This window comes from Apus apus, chromosome 3 (assembly GCF_020740795.1).
Source record: "Apus apus isolate bApuApu2 chromosome 3, bApuApu2.pri.cur, whole genome shotgun sequence".
Classification (NCBI taxonomy): Eukaryota; Metazoa; Chordata; class Aves; order Apodiformes; family Apodidae; genus Apus; species Apus apus.
In genome coordinates this window covers 52,595,671-52,610,491 of record NC_067284.1, presented here as the reverse complement: position 1 = coordinate 52,610,491, position 14,821 = coordinate 52,595,671, and the positions used below count along the sequence as shown (strand labels likewise).

The window sequence follows — 14,821 nt, the reverse complement described above, 5'->3', positions numbered from 1 at the left end:
TGTAAGTCTCTCTGCGCCAGCCCCGCTTCCCAGGCGGGGCTGAAACGGCTTTTGCGCCGGTCTGGGCGGGTTTCCCGCTGAGGGGCTCCCTCCCGCAGCAGACCCTGCCCTCTCCTCCCGGCTCCCAGCGGCCGCAGCAGGGCCCGGGCCCGGGCCCGACACAGGCCCGGCGGGGCCGCCGGCGCGAGCCGCCGCGGGGCGCGCGAGGCGCGGGGGGCGCGAGGCGCCGCCTCGGAGCGGCACGCGGCCGCCCCGCGCCGGGCCGGGCCGGGCCGGGCCGTGGGCGGGACCCGCCGGGCCGGGGCCGCGAGCCCCGCCGCGCGCGCGCGCACGCCCGCGCCCCGCCCCCCAGGCAGGCGCCCAACGGCCGCTGGAGGCGGCGCGGCGGCAGCCAATCCGCGCGGCGCGGCGGGCGCCCCGCAAGATGGCGGCGCGGGGGGCGGCTGCGGGCGGCAGGCGGCGGCGCGGCGGCGCGCGCCATGCCCGGTAGCCGGCGGAAGGGGCCCGGCCCCAGGCCCGCCGGCCCCGGGGGGCGCGGCGGCGGCGGCGGCCCGGAGCAGCAGCAGCAGCTCGCCCTGCGGCGGCCCCCGGAGCCGCCCGTCGAGGAGGAGGCGGCGGCCGGCGGCGCGGAAGGCGGCGCGGGCCGAGGCCTGCCCGGCGGGGAGGCGGCGGTGCGCGGCGCTGCAGGTAGGGCGGAAGCGGCCCTGGGAGCCCGCGCAGGCCCCGCGCCGGCGGGGCCCTGCCCTGCCCTGCCCTGCCTTCCCGCCGGCCCCGGAGCGCGGGGAGGCTCGGCCTGCTGCTCTTCCCGTCCCTGTGCGGTGGGAAGGTGCCTCCCGTCAGGGAGCGATGGGGAGCGTCTTCCGCAGCAGATACTGAGCACTGGCTGAGGAGTCTGATCCCCTCCGGGGGAGGATGAAGCCTGGCCGTGCTAAGCGCTGAAGTGCAAAGCGTCTCTTCAGATGCTTCTCACGTTGTAACTGCATCTTCTGCAAATATTTCTATAGGCGTCCAAATCTGCAACGTCATTTCTAAAGGGCAGGGGTGACCAGTTGAGCCTCACGTAGTGTGTTCAGTTCACGTAGTGACCTGAGACTGCTGCAGGCTTGTTTTGAATAGCTGAATTCCTGCTTTTAATAGTCCTAACTGAAAAGGCCTGCTGGAGGAAAGTGCAGACATAGGTAGGTTGTGACCCAGCACAGTTTGGGGACCCACTGCACTTGTGACCCAAGTCAGAGTGCTGGATGAAAGAGACAGAGCAAGCCAGAATACAAAATACTCTCCCATGTAAGTACGTGTATTTTTTCTCCTCACATAGGCTGAAATCAGTGTTTCCTCAAATAGGAGGATTGACAGTTCTCATCCTTACCATCAGATGCTGAGCATACAGCTGTCAGCATCATGTAATGCTGTCTTGTGTCCGTGGTGATGTCACTGACAGTCATATTCTGCATTAAATGTAGAGTTGCAAACAGTATCCCTGTTGTAGGTAAAGAAATGTTGAGTTTGAATTTGATTTTTATTCTTGGAAGTTCCTAAAGCTTTAAGCTTTGACCTGTTGTATGTTCTAAGTTATTTTGGCCTTTTATTTGTTGTTTTTTAATAAGGGTCATCCTTCTGTTTACACAGAGTCATCTGTACATAAAACACCAAAGAGATCGTTGAGTAGGAAATCCCGAATACCTACTTTCAGCTCTCCTATTAATGACACTGATATACAGCAAGAAATCTTTTGGGATCCTCATTCACCGATTGCACACAGACTAGGTAATACTAACAAAATCCAGACTTCAGGCACTTATTGGTGCATTTGGTGGGAGTGTACTAAAATTTATCAAATTTCTTGAAAAAAGGTCCCTGTCTGTTATTATGGTTAAGTCGTTTGGTTTTATTTTTATTAAAATCCTATTAATTTTTCAAAATGGTGCTGAATCAAGTTCTGATTTTGGCACATATTGTTTTAAGTATCTGAGATACTGCACTTTGTAAAAAATTAGTTGTTTTGCAGTTGTTAGAAGGATTTTTGTTTGTTTTCACAGGCAATGGAAAAACCAAACAGTCTGCCCGTAGATGTGCAGTAGAAATTTCAGAAATTGTTAATCGTATTGCTCCTCAGGTAATTGTTACTTTCTGTGCTCTGTGTTTCAAGTAATCAAACAGAATAGTGATACAGTGTTCAGTTTTAGTGAAAGCTCAAGTTTAGTTACAGTAACATGGCAAGAATTGGGTTTGCAGAAAACTAGTAACATGTTCATAAAACAGGACTGAATTACAAGCTTAGCATTTGGTGTTTGCTATTACGAGTCACAGATGCTGTAAAAAAGGATGTTTTAAGAAAGCAGACTTACAGCAGCTCCATTTTAGAAAGTTTTACTTTCAGAATTCAAGATATTGCCCCTGGTCTTTGGAATACTGTTGTGTTTGTTTACCCTTAATCACTCCTCTGTTAGAAGGTAAGAATTTCTTCAATATATACTGGATTTACTTGTCAGTTTTTTTAAGCATTCTGAATGATCCTGAATGATGCTGAAGTACAAGAACAAGACTCAGATGAGAGACTCCACAATAATATAAAGATAGTAATGTTACTTCCTTATTCTAAATAATTTGCCATTTTACCCTAAAAGCTGTGCTCTTGGTGTCTCTCTTGCTGTAAACTTGATGTCCACAGCATGGAACATGAACATAAGATAGTGTTGGCTTATCATTTTCCTTCTACTAAGTGCAAGAAGAGAACCTGTTATTCCTAAACCAGTTATATAGTAGTTAGCTTGCAAAATATGCCTGCTTATTTACCAGGACCATGTAAAATGTATTCACTTAATGGTGTATTTGTGAAAAATTATACTTAGGAATTGGAAAATCATTAAGGGATGCCACTTTCTACCCTTTAAATTATTACAGCTCTGTCATAAATGTAAACAATCTGAGATTGGATATGCTTGCTTATGTTTTTTCTTTGGAAAAACAAACAAACAAAACCTACCTCAAACTACTCCATTTGTAAAGTTCTATTCACAGTCATTTCTCACATCCAACACTTGGCTCTGGCCCTTTACACATTTTACCACTGCAATATTGTATCTCTTAGATTTCAGAATTCAAATCCAAGCCTAAACTTTGAAGCTTTAAAACAAGGTTCATTTCTTAAACATTACTGATTTCTGTTTAAAGGGTCCTTGTATACATGAGTTGTAAAGGAAGAAGTCAGACTTTTTTCCTGGAAGCATACAAAGTAGAGTTTATTTCAAATTCTCTGATCTGTTAATGCAGCTTTCAAGGGATAAAGACAGTGCATCTAAGCTAACTCCTTAGTAATATACTGGACTAGATCATAGCTTGTAACATGAATATTGCAGATTATGTGAAACCTGAAGTAGAGTATTAGATTTCAGCACTGAAGTAAAATTCACTTAACTGAAATTCCTGTACAAATTGATATAATTAAAGTGTGCTGCACTCTAACTATCAGCAGACAATGTAGCTCTAATCTTGCTTAGCTTGCACTGGTTTAGCTTCTGTCTGTGGCTTTCAATAGATTTGATCCAGTTTAATTTGTTCAGCAACTTTAACTAATGCAAGGTGTATGTCTACTCCAATCTTTACCTGAATTCAAATTACTAAGCATTGTAAATCTAATCATCCAGGATGAAAAAGCAACCTGTAATGAAGGCTCCCTTTTAGGGACATGGATTGGTGAGGATGCTATTCCCTGTACACCTGGAGCAGTAAAAGTGCGAGCTAGGACAAAATTAAGTTGTACAAGGTAAGTTTTGTCTTGCCCCTAACAGCTGGGCTTTCAGGAAAAAGGGTACGTGGTGTTCCTTTATATACATGTAAGCCACATAATTGTACATAGCACACAGAATCCTTTTAATTTTGGGCTTGTTATCTCTTCTCAATAGGGTATATACTGGGAATTCTCAAAGAGATTGCATGCTGACTGTGCAGTGGAAGCGACGGGATTCTGTCGTATTCTCTGTAGTTGTTAAATTAAAGAATCAGCACTTCATATGGTCATGTTGTTTAATTTGGCTAAACCTTCTCAGTAGGTCTGACTTTCTTTTCTATATTTTTTTCTTCTTTAATCTAGAGATCTTAAAATAAAAAATCCTGAAGAGGAACTAATGAAATTGGCTAAGGAATTTGATAAAAATCTAGTAGAGCTAGATACTGTTCAGGAACAAGAGAAGCTTGGTCATGACTTCATCCAAACTGCCTCAGAGTCTTTAAATAATTCTAAAGATGAAGGAAATACAAAGAACCTGAAATCACTCCTTGGTGAAGTTTCTGAAACAGATACTGCTCTGTCCCTGAAACCAGTTGGACAGAGCACTGGCATCCCTGCTGCAGAGCCCTGTCAATCTAGCAGTCAAAAGTCTGTAGACCTTGAGGCTGAAATAGCCCTTCATGCTCTCTTTGACTGCTCTACGCAGAAGTGTAGTGGACGGTTGAGCCAAGAACTATCAAGTATTTCATTAAATTACAGTTTCCACGAAAATAAAATCACCTTGGAAGAGGAACGCACTCCTGAGCAAATTAAAGACCTGCAACATGGTAATTCAAAGGCATATCAAGAAGATACTCAGTGTGCACTGGGAAGCACGAACCAGACTCTTCCAAAACTTGATACTCACACGGTAACAAAAAAAAATTCCTGTTCTTTGAAGACACAGCTTGTGTCTAGTAAGCTTGCTGGAGTAGTTAATGATGATTTTGATGACTGGGATACAGATTTTTTGGCAGATGACTCTTTTGTGATGCAAATAACCCAGAATCCGGAATTGCTAACTACGGAAGAAGCACCACCTATTCCTACAAATACATCTGTGAGTGGTTTCAGTGATGGTAGCAGAACAAAAGAAAGAAGTAGTTGCAATTCAGTACCTTGTTTAGAGAGTGTTCAGAACTCTAAGAGTTTGCAGTTTTCACCTTTGAAACATTCCAGTAAAACCACACAAAATGTTGCAAAATCTCTTTCTTTACAAAAGCCATATAAGAAGACAGAAAATTCAAACACAGAGACTGTAGCCTTTCACGGCAAAGCTGCTGTTAAGCCAGATAAAATAAATTATATCTGGAAAAGTGCCCAAAACAGTGATTTGAACCATATTCCTGTTTCAATGCAATCTAAAGTTAAGAATGGAAATGAAACTATTCAGCCTAAAAGTGATCCTCTTCATCTTCTTCCTTCAAGTTCTAATCCTCATAGGCAACGGATTGAAAAACCTGGGAATAATGCACACAATATTTTCTGTCAATCATCCAGTGTTTCTACCAATACAAAACCTAATGATCTAACTACAGTGGTTAACCAAACTAATACAGGTCACTTAAATCAAGTTGAAATACCAAAGAAATGTCCTCTGTCGTTTGATGACTGGAATGAACCAAAATTCTCTGATGAGGTATTAGATATGTTTTGTGAATCGGATAGTCTTTGGGATGCAAACTGTGAAGATGATGAATTGTTGTATCAGGTGTGTGATGATATAGAAAAGCAGACTCAGAGCCAGGATGTTAAACAAGGAAATGAAAGAGCTAAAACTATACCAGGACCCAGTATTATTTCCAGATCAAATGCTGATAACAGCTTCCCATCATCTAAACAAGGACTACCTGGTGACCTCTTGGCACAAAAAACAAATGCAAAACAGGACACTCTCTCACTAAACGATTCCTGTAGGAATTCATCAAAGGTTACACGTGGGCTGGCCACAACAGGTCAAGTAGTGAACTGTAAAAACATCTCAAGTCCTGTAACTTTGATCTCAGGTACTTCTATGGAGTGTAAATACACACTGTCTAAAAACTGTCATCAAGCTGCTTCTGAAGATCCTACAAGGACTGTTTTGGGAAAATGGTACAGGTCAAATTCTGTGCCGCTAGGAGAGACTGGTTCAGAAATAAGTCCTGTTAATACAGTAAACATTTTTAGTAGCAAAACATTGGATAGCCCAGAGCTTTTGTATAATATGGGAAAGATGCCAAACAACAGTTTTGGTAACAAAACATCACTTGTGCCTTCAAAGTTTAAGTTTCGAAAGACTAATGGTTCTCAAAGTGCTCTTCATGTAGGGTCTGAAAATCCAGGGAGTCATTCTGGTATTGGTATTACTCTTCAGGGTTTGGAAGACAGCAAGAATCAGGTGAATGTGACTTTGCACAAGCAGCTTGACAGTAAGAAACCACCTTTCAAGAGGCACATTTCAGAGTCTTTTGCACTGCCTGCATCAGGTATTTGTCCTTATTGTATCACTGTTATATGTTTTTTTGTTTTCTTAGTGTCATCAGAATGTCAGAAGAGTTAATACTGTATTGCATCTTACAACAGGCTTTGATATTCATCCATTCAGTTACGATGTAAGTCTATGATTTTGTGAGACTTCAGAGGTTATTTTCTCCAAAACAAAACTGATGTGATGCATCTTTTGAATTCCTGTAGTTAAGGACTCCTGTTTCGCATTTCCATTCCACTTCTCTGAATACTTCACACTAGTGTGAGTACTACTATGAACAGTACTACTATTTTGTAGTAAATGTTGAAGTGTGAATCGGTGCTTTGATTGACAGTTCATTTTGAAAAACATTAAAAATTACTTATCAGACATGATTCACAAAACCCCAGATAATGGTGGGGCAGGGAAAGAAGGCAGCAGGTGACACGTAATGCTAATTTCTGTTTATTACTGTACACCTAAAAATTGAAACCTCAAATCATTTGAGGCTTCTGAAACCTTGTCCTGTATTGTTTTTGCTCTGGCTAAAATTGCTAGTGAAGTATTCTTGTGTTATCAGTCTAAACACTAACATTTCCTTTCATCTAGATGGAAGGTCAGTCACTTTTCCATTGGCAGTCTGTAATTTTCCATGCAGTGGTGTTACTTACTAGGGAAATGCAAAACCAGTGAAGTGCTAGTCAGTCTTGTTTTTACTTGATCTGATGGCTTGGTGAAGTTTTAGTCAGTTTTTATAAAAGTGTGCCTTTAGAGTGTTCTGTATCAACCTCAGTTTTCAGGAAGCACATACAAAAACAACAACAAAAAATTAATTCCTGCAAACTGTCAGCCACCATTATTTGAAGAAACAGAGTTTTAATCTGTGTTTCTTCCCCAGCAAAGCAGCAGATAAATGGAAAGTAGCAATTTTGGATGTTAAGAGGGAAGGGAGAGGAAAGATAACGAGTCATTCTGTGGAATGTTCTAGAGAAAAGGAATGACGCAGCATAGATTTTCTTCACAGAAGAACATCAACAGTCCTTACTTCACATTTTTGTGAAAGGACACTGCTGTAACAAAAAGATGTTAAGTGATCCTTTCAAAAACCGATGTGTAATTTTTCATGGACACCTTATTTTTAAGAAGCAAAGAGACCCTTTGTTTTATGTATTTGCATTGAAAGACTGCTTATTAAAAATACAGTAATTGGAAATTGGTGTATAAAAACAATAATCTTGACATATTCAGGGAGTGTTTCTGTTGGTTCCAATGAGAATGGCAATTTATAGTTCTGTAGTACAACATATAAAATATTATGCTTAGCTATCATGTTCTTGTCTCCTTTGTCGATTTTTATTCCTACTTTTGACCTTTCTTCAACCTTTGTGGTTTTATTTGTGTGACACCTGTACTGTATCTGACCCCTGTGTCTATACCATCTCTATGCCCATATCTCTGCCTAACTCACTAAATTGTAGAGCCCTTTTCACTCTGATAGCCTTAATTTTCTTAAGCCATCACCATCTCCTATGTTGACTCGTGATGTCACAAAGTTCACTTCAAGGGCAGGCAAGTAAAATTTCCTTGAAGCAAATGTCTGCATCTCAGTATTTTTATTGGGAGGTAGTAATCAGTAGGACTACAAAGGTCATGCATCTTATCCCCTCTCCTGCCTTGGGGAAAGGATAGATAAGCCATTTTTAACTTGGGTGCCTGCTATGTCAGAATAGTGTGCTCTTGCCATAGATCTTCAAACATTGCAAACAGATAAGTTAAAATACATATTGAACAACCTTGAAGGTTCCTAATACATGCTTTTCATTTACAGTGTCTGTGGTGGAACAAAAAAATAGAAAATGTTCTCAAGAAGAAATTGAAAGAAAAAAACAAGAAGCTCTTGCACGAAGGAAATCCAGGATGCAGGCATCCTTTAAAGATGCTTGAATTTGGAGTTTGTGTTGTCTATGGAGTAAGTTTTTGGGAGGGAAATAATGTAATGCTGGAAGACACTTTTAAAATTCTGTTCACAGCTACTGACAACAAACTTTTTCTATTTCTCAATTTAAAAAAAAACAACCTGACCTGAACCATAGCTAATACTCTGATGGTAATTAGTCTAAATTAAAAACTACCATTTGTAAATATGTAGTCCTAAACTATCTTCAGCTTAATGAAGATTGTTTTGAGTTCACATACTGTTAAGTGTTTTAAGTCCTATAGTCTGAAAGTCATCAGAGCATGGAAGTGTTTGTAACACATGTAAGTAGAAGATGCCAAAATCAGATTGTATGAATTTTGGCTTTATTTCTTTTATTGAAAGTATTTTAATCTATAACAAGACTTTGAATGAAGTACACACAGACTAGGAAATACTAATGTCTTCTGTCAGGTAGAAGAAAGCCTTTATGTTTTGGTTTAGAGAAAGTACAATCTAGAAAGCATTCAACATCAGAAAATTAATGGAAATGAACAGGATTTGGAAAGGTGTGCTCAGTTTGTCTCCATTACCTTAGGTAAGAATTGTACATAGTGAAGGAAGAATTTAATATAAAAGTTTGATAAAGTGGAAAAGCATCCAGGAAAGGACTTTTTTTTTTTCTTTTTTGAAAAATTCCCTTAATGAAGAGTTGGAAGTGCCCTAGCTCACAAAGTTGGACCACTTACTTCCAAACATGTGTTACCAAGCTAATTAAAAAAGGTAGCTTATGTGGTTTTAACAAACTGTGAGCAATATATAATACACCAGGTGAAATCTCAACTATGAATCAGTTTAGCTTTATGGCTTATACATATTTTTCAGACTAAAGGCTGTTAAAACATAAAAATGCAATGTCATGTCAGCTTAACAGGGCCTGATAGAATTTTTTATGTGATAGATGAGTGCAGAGCTCAAACTGCAAAAACTGCCTGTGGGTAAGCTGCAAGATATTTTTCAACTGAGAAATGCTTATATGTAAAGATGTGACACTATGAAAAGTGACTGTAATTTTTCTTTGTAAATAAATAACTTTGAAATGTACCAAAGGTTGGAGGAAGCTCTTGGTTTCTGTAGTATGTGCCATTTTTGTAACTCGTAAAAATGTAAGTACTGTATATTTGTAATAATCATTAAACTTTTTTACCTTTTTCTGGTCTGTTCTGGAAAATACTATACTACAGAAGCTGGTAAAAGGAGGTGGGATGGAAATTCCACATGGACTTTACCTGATTGTTCTCTCTTGGTAATTTATCCAGTTATTCTATGCTCAGTTTTCTACCTACAGCAGTGACAAAGTGTCTCCTTTGATTCTTTTAAACTAGAAATCCTTGGTGGACTAACTAACTAGTTCTACAAATAACCATCCACAGTAGAGTCTTGAAATACTTCACTATACTGTAGTCTTGAAATACTTCATTATACTATATATTTTCAAACTACTGAATTTGCTTTTGTATTAACCACCATTCTTGGTGCTAGCTAGTTGATTATGAAATCAAATGCCCAGGTTCACCAAAGACAGTGGTGCCCAATACCCATTTCTTACAGTCTGTGGCTGCAGCTCCCTATACTTCTGCCAGGTCCAGCCATTGTGCAATACATGATGAGTTGGATCAGCCTACTCATCTGACTGAAAATCAACCCAGAAAAAACGTTTTCAGCTTTTCGGATAACTTCAGAGTAATGATACTTTTAACAGTAATTTAACAGATAAATACTCTATATAGTTTCATTGGTGGAGTCAATGCAGGCAGAAGTAATATTAATTAGGACTTAGAAATAGTTATAAAGGAGAACAACCTCTACACTATCAAATAAAATGCCACTAGCAAGAAATTTCTATCTTTAAAATATGTATGTATATTCATATTGATTGATCAGAAACATGTCAATGTTTTAGAAGAAATCTAATTAAAAACAAACTGGCTAGCTATGTATGTATTGGAAGAATAGACAGAACACAACTTTTCTCTTGTCAGTGCCTTTGCTCGAAGTGCCAGTCTTGCCCTTCGCCTCTTCCCACCCTGCTGGTGCCAGCAGGGTGCTGGACATGGAGCCAGCCTGGCAGACAGGGTGGCGTTCTGACACTGACGGGTGCAGATGAGGAGTTTTGCCTTTGCCTGATTTTGGAACCTCTGGATATTAAAAGCCAGCCACACAGCAGGGGTGTAGCTAGAGATGGTTCTGTGCCTCCTAACCTGAGGGGTCCTTTCAGGTACTCTAATGGTAAGCAGTGAAACAGAGCACAGCTCAGACAGTAGGTGCCTGAACGAGGTTTCTGCTGCACTGAGCTCTACATCAGCAAAAGCAGCCGTCTGCCCAACAGATATTTTAGGGATGCAGTACTAAGCCCAGACAGCTGCTCTGCTGTACCTGGGCAGCCAACAACTTCAGAGAGCAGATGAGAAGTGAAAAATCTGCAGCTCTACTCCTTGCTCCCATGTCACATTCCCTCTCCTCACCACCTAGGAAGGAAGTTGAGCAGCAGCCTCACAACCCCACAGATTTTGCAGGTTATGCTCAGCATCCCTCATGCTTCCTGCTAAGTTCTTCGTGACCCACTGATGATGCATGTGCCTCAATTATCCAGTCTTTTGTCTGACTGCTCGCAGTAGACAACAGATCTTCATTAGAAAAGTATCTACATAATTTTAATTAATTAATACATGTGTATGCATCAGAAGTTTGGTACTTCAATAGCTGACATTACACTGTGAAGCCAGATCTTCCTCCAGGCAAAAGAGACCTATGCAAATAGTACCAACAATCTTAAATACATTCTAAATTAAATTATGACTGTCATGTTTCATTACAAATTAATTTATGACTGTTTGCTTAAGCACTCATCTTCGTTTCATTCAGAGCATAGTAATTTTTTACATGAGCAGAGCAATCAGTGAGCTTAAGTTTAAATGTAAATGGAATTCCTGCATGTCCCCATACCTGAATATAATTTTTATTCCACAGATATCGACGCATTTCATGATGAGTGATGCTACTCACTAAAATCCAAGGATTCTCCTTTTCAGGTAAAATCTGTGGTGGATCCTTTTTCTTTTAGGAAAGGCACATATGATCAGGTAAAGGATCCATTTATCATTATTCTCCTTACCTTTATCTAAAAGTATGTGTTGCAGAATATACATAGATACAGTCACACCCTTCCAGTTCATGCTGGTGAGGGATCATGTTTTAAGCATTTTAGAAATTTAGTAATATTGACCTTTTGTTGTGTTAGTTGTATCAGATTTTCAGAAGGGTCAGCATCCAGCAGCTCTTCAAATTTTAGCCTATAAGACTAAAATTAATCTTGAGGCTACAGTTCAGGAATAGCAATGTAATCTTATACTATGTGTACCACTTATTACATCTAGACCTTCATATCCAGAGGAGTAACACGGATTAATTCATTGATTATATCTTTTTAAGCCTAAAAAGAGCTACAATCTGTCAGGAAAGAATAGCTGGAAGCAACAGATAGTGACCTAAATAGTAGAATTCCAAAGATAAAATAGAAGAAAATGAACACAAATGCTTTATTATTTGAGAGCTGTATTGTCTGCAACACACTCCAGTGAATCCAGTGTTTGTGGAAGAGGCCGAGGCAGATGTAATCTGTGGAGCTAAAAATGACAGCCTGAGTAAGTAGCCATCAAAAACAAAGCTAGGAAGACTCCGGCAATTGTGCTGTAAATCATAACTGCAATATTTGTTCAAAGCTCTGGTTACTACACATACTGGTGGTTTTGTTAGAACAGTCAGAAAAAGTCCTGCCCCATAAAACACGGATATCTAATGTACTGTTCTTGTGGACCTAAAGATAAAATTCTGTGCCTGATGTCTGGGCATAATGTCAGCATGGTACCCAGCAAAACATGAAGGGCCTGATTCTACTCTTGCAGTAATTTCCTTAGAGCATTGGAGATAATGGCATGACTCAGGCAAACAAAGAATCAAGCCCATGCATTTCATTATTTTAAGTACTTCTTGGGTTTAGCACATAAATCTAGTAAAACACCATTGCCTTTATCAGAAATTGTTATTATTTATGCACATTTTCAAAGTTTTTTTGGAAAAAAGGTTGCATTTACACATACCTTTTAAAAGCCACAGTTAACAGCTTTCACTTCAAGCAATGTAGTTAACAGAGGTGAGTGCTACAGGATTTATAGATTTCCTTTTTAATGAGGCTGTCTGCTCTTTGCAACTTGTCCTCACTAAAGGGAAAACTTAATTTGGGTTTTAACCCTGGAAAATTAGGTCCCATGTAGACATGGGAATGAAGCTTTGCCACAGTCTCTGTGAACAGAAGATGGACTAGTCCAAATAAAATACCATAGTCTAACTAAGAAGAGCAATTTAGGTTTTGGTTATTCAATTTTTTTTGGCTAAGCAGGGTGGGATTTCTTACATGCCTAAACGTAAGCACCACTCTGGCATGTTTTGCAGAATGGTGGCTGTAGGGCCAAGTGTCTAAGAATATTTCAGCACCTAGCAGGTCAGATTGGTAATTCGCACTAGTGAGGAAAAAAAGCTAGATGAACAGCTGTTTTTTACTATTCCATTGGAAACTTAGCCGCACCTTTGGGTGTCGAGAGACCTGCAGAAACCTGAACCTCAATGACAAAAAAACCTGACATAGTGAGAGAAAGAAAAATGTGTTCTCCAGGGCTTGGATAATAGTTTGGAAACATTTGGCATCTCCAATAATGACTCACAAAGTGCTTGTTTGTTTGTTTTAAATTAGCTCACCTGTTCTACAGCAAAAATCTTAAGTTTATGCTTAGAAATATCACAGATTTAATTCTTTTCTTCCTGGTTGCTTCTCAAAGACTACACAGTACCTGGATAAGGCTAGATGTTTTTGTAAACTAATGCTGTAAATGAAGCTGACATTAACCCTAATAACTACTTTGTTATTGAACCTCAACAGGTGTTAGTGATTAATACATGGAACTGAATTTTATAGCATGACTATGTTTTCCATATCTCTTGCTGACTTGTGTAATTTCAGTGTAAGCTACTCATCAGAAGTGGCAATCAAAACAGCAAAGACCTCAATTTACAGTATAAAATATGAGAAGAAACAAGAAAAATTTACATTTCTTTATGTCCAAATCTCATACAGGCTTTCTTAGAAGCCCTTCAAGGCCTTATTCCTCTCCATCCCTTGGTAACCATAATTCTTCACTGTCTGATGTGGTCATTAAGCATGCTCTGCAGATCAAACTAGGAATCATGTCCTATTTATGGATGCAAATTGGAGCATAGGAGGTTTAAGGTGAATATCAGAAATATTTTTTTTACTGTGAGAGTGACAGAGCACTGGAACAGGCTGCCCAGAGAGGTTGTGGAGTCTCCTTCACTGGAGACATTCAAAACCCGCCTGGACGCATTCCTGTGTGATGTACTCTAGGTGACCCTGCCCTGGCAGGGGGGTTGGACTAGATGATCTTTTGAGGTGCCTTCCAACCCCTAGGATTCTATGATCAGAGCTATCTACTAAGTTTTAAATTTACATTTACTTTTAGTTAGATCTTTAACTCAGATATTTTCTAAGGCATAAGTCATCCACTTCTGACATTTAAGGATCCCAAGCTTGATGTGATCAAGCTGTAGAACCTGTAATCTGTGGATGCAGAGGGGAATACTTGGACTGCCTCTAAAGGAGGAGTGCGGGGTGAGCGAGAACATCAAGCTTATATATGCTATACAGCAATCTAAGTGAAATTTCTGAAAGGCTCCACATCACCCATGAAAATTTTTCTAAAGATCAAAAAAGTTTGAATACACTGCATTAGTGTGTCAAACCTTGACAATGTAACACATTAAAAAGAGTTTGACGAAGTGACAGTTTTCTACTAGATAACCATAAACATAGGAAGAAAAGTTGGAGGACAGCCTGTAGAAAGAGTTACAAAGGTGAATGGAAAGAAATTTGAAGATGGTTTAAGATAATGTCAATCAATGTAAACCAGATAAAGACAGACCCTTTTTCATTTTCTTGAGAAAGTTTGAGGCACCAATGAAACTACATAAAACACCTGCTAGTTATAAAAATGTCAAGCAAGCATATATTTGGGAAATGGAGAGATTCAAACATTCATGAAAGGGCAAGAGAGATTCTTGGAAGACATGTCGGATATATTTGTCATCTCAGCAACTTGCCTGTCCGTGTTCCAGAAAAAACACAAGTAGTTTTGTGAGCACTGAAAGTAATCAAGCCTGATTTCCTACAGACTAACTAATGGAGTTTCTACATGATGCAAGTTCCAATTGAAGCTCTTCTGGTTAAGATCCACAGCATAAGAATCCAGCGTGGGTTCTCTAGGGACTAATAAGAATGAATGCACACCTGAGCTCTTCTGCAGACACAAGGGATTTTTTTAAGACTTTCTCCTTCATCATCCCATTCAGTTTCATCAAAATTCTGAAAAATACCATTATTTTTTAGACTAAAGAGCTGACCCTCCTCTTTCCAGTCTACTCAGTGGAATTTCCTCATCCTTTTCATTTTATAGTAGTGTGTACCCATGATGGCTTGAGCACATACAAGAAAAGATCACTTTCACCCTCCAAACCTGACTAATTTTTTGTTATTCACAGCAAAAGTCTTGTGGTCCACAAA

The 14,821-nt window shown here is 40.0% G+C and overlaps 1 protein-coding gene and 1 long non-coding RNA gene across 21 annotated transcripts in view; one reads left to right on the top strand and one right to left on the bottom strand.

Moving 5' to 3' along the window:
• The window catches only part of LOC127382099 (uncharacterized), a 426,409-nt gene that overhangs the window by 304,776 nt on the left and 106,812 nt on the right, over window positions 1–14,821 (bottom strand). The window lies entirely within an intron of this gene.
• The window catches only part of ETAA1 (ETAA1 activator of ATR kinase), a 36,052-nt gene continuing 21,666 nt past the window's right edge, over window positions 436–14,821 (top strand). For 4 of the 18 annotated variants that reach the window (XR_007888869.1, XR_007888870.1, XM_051613238.1 and 1 more), the window contains exons 1-8: window positions 436–687; window positions 1,627–1,764; window positions 2,037–2,113; window positions 3,645–3,763; window positions 4,091–6,234; window positions 6,332–6,360; window positions 8,044–8,184; window positions 11,161–11,222. Coding sequence is in view for 9 of the 18 variants with exons in the window: in XM_051613238.1 (XP_051469198.1) it covers window positions 480–687; window positions 1,627–1,764; window positions 2,037–2,113; window positions 3,645–3,763; window positions 4,091–6,234; window positions 6,332–6,360; window positions 8,044–8,184; window positions 11,161–11,199 (2,895 nt within the window). In the remaining 9 variants the exon portion in view is untranslated. Of the gene's footprint in view, window positions 688–811; window positions 1,285–1,626; window positions 1,765–2,036; window positions 2,114–3,644; window positions 3,764–4,090; window positions 6,498–8,043; window positions 9,343–9,374; window positions 9,437–11,160; window positions 11,274–13,321; window positions 13,475–14,821 lie in introns of those variants that run through there. The other 14 variants (XR_007888872.1, XR_007888868.1, XM_051613236.1 and 11 more) reach the window with 14 other exon arrangements.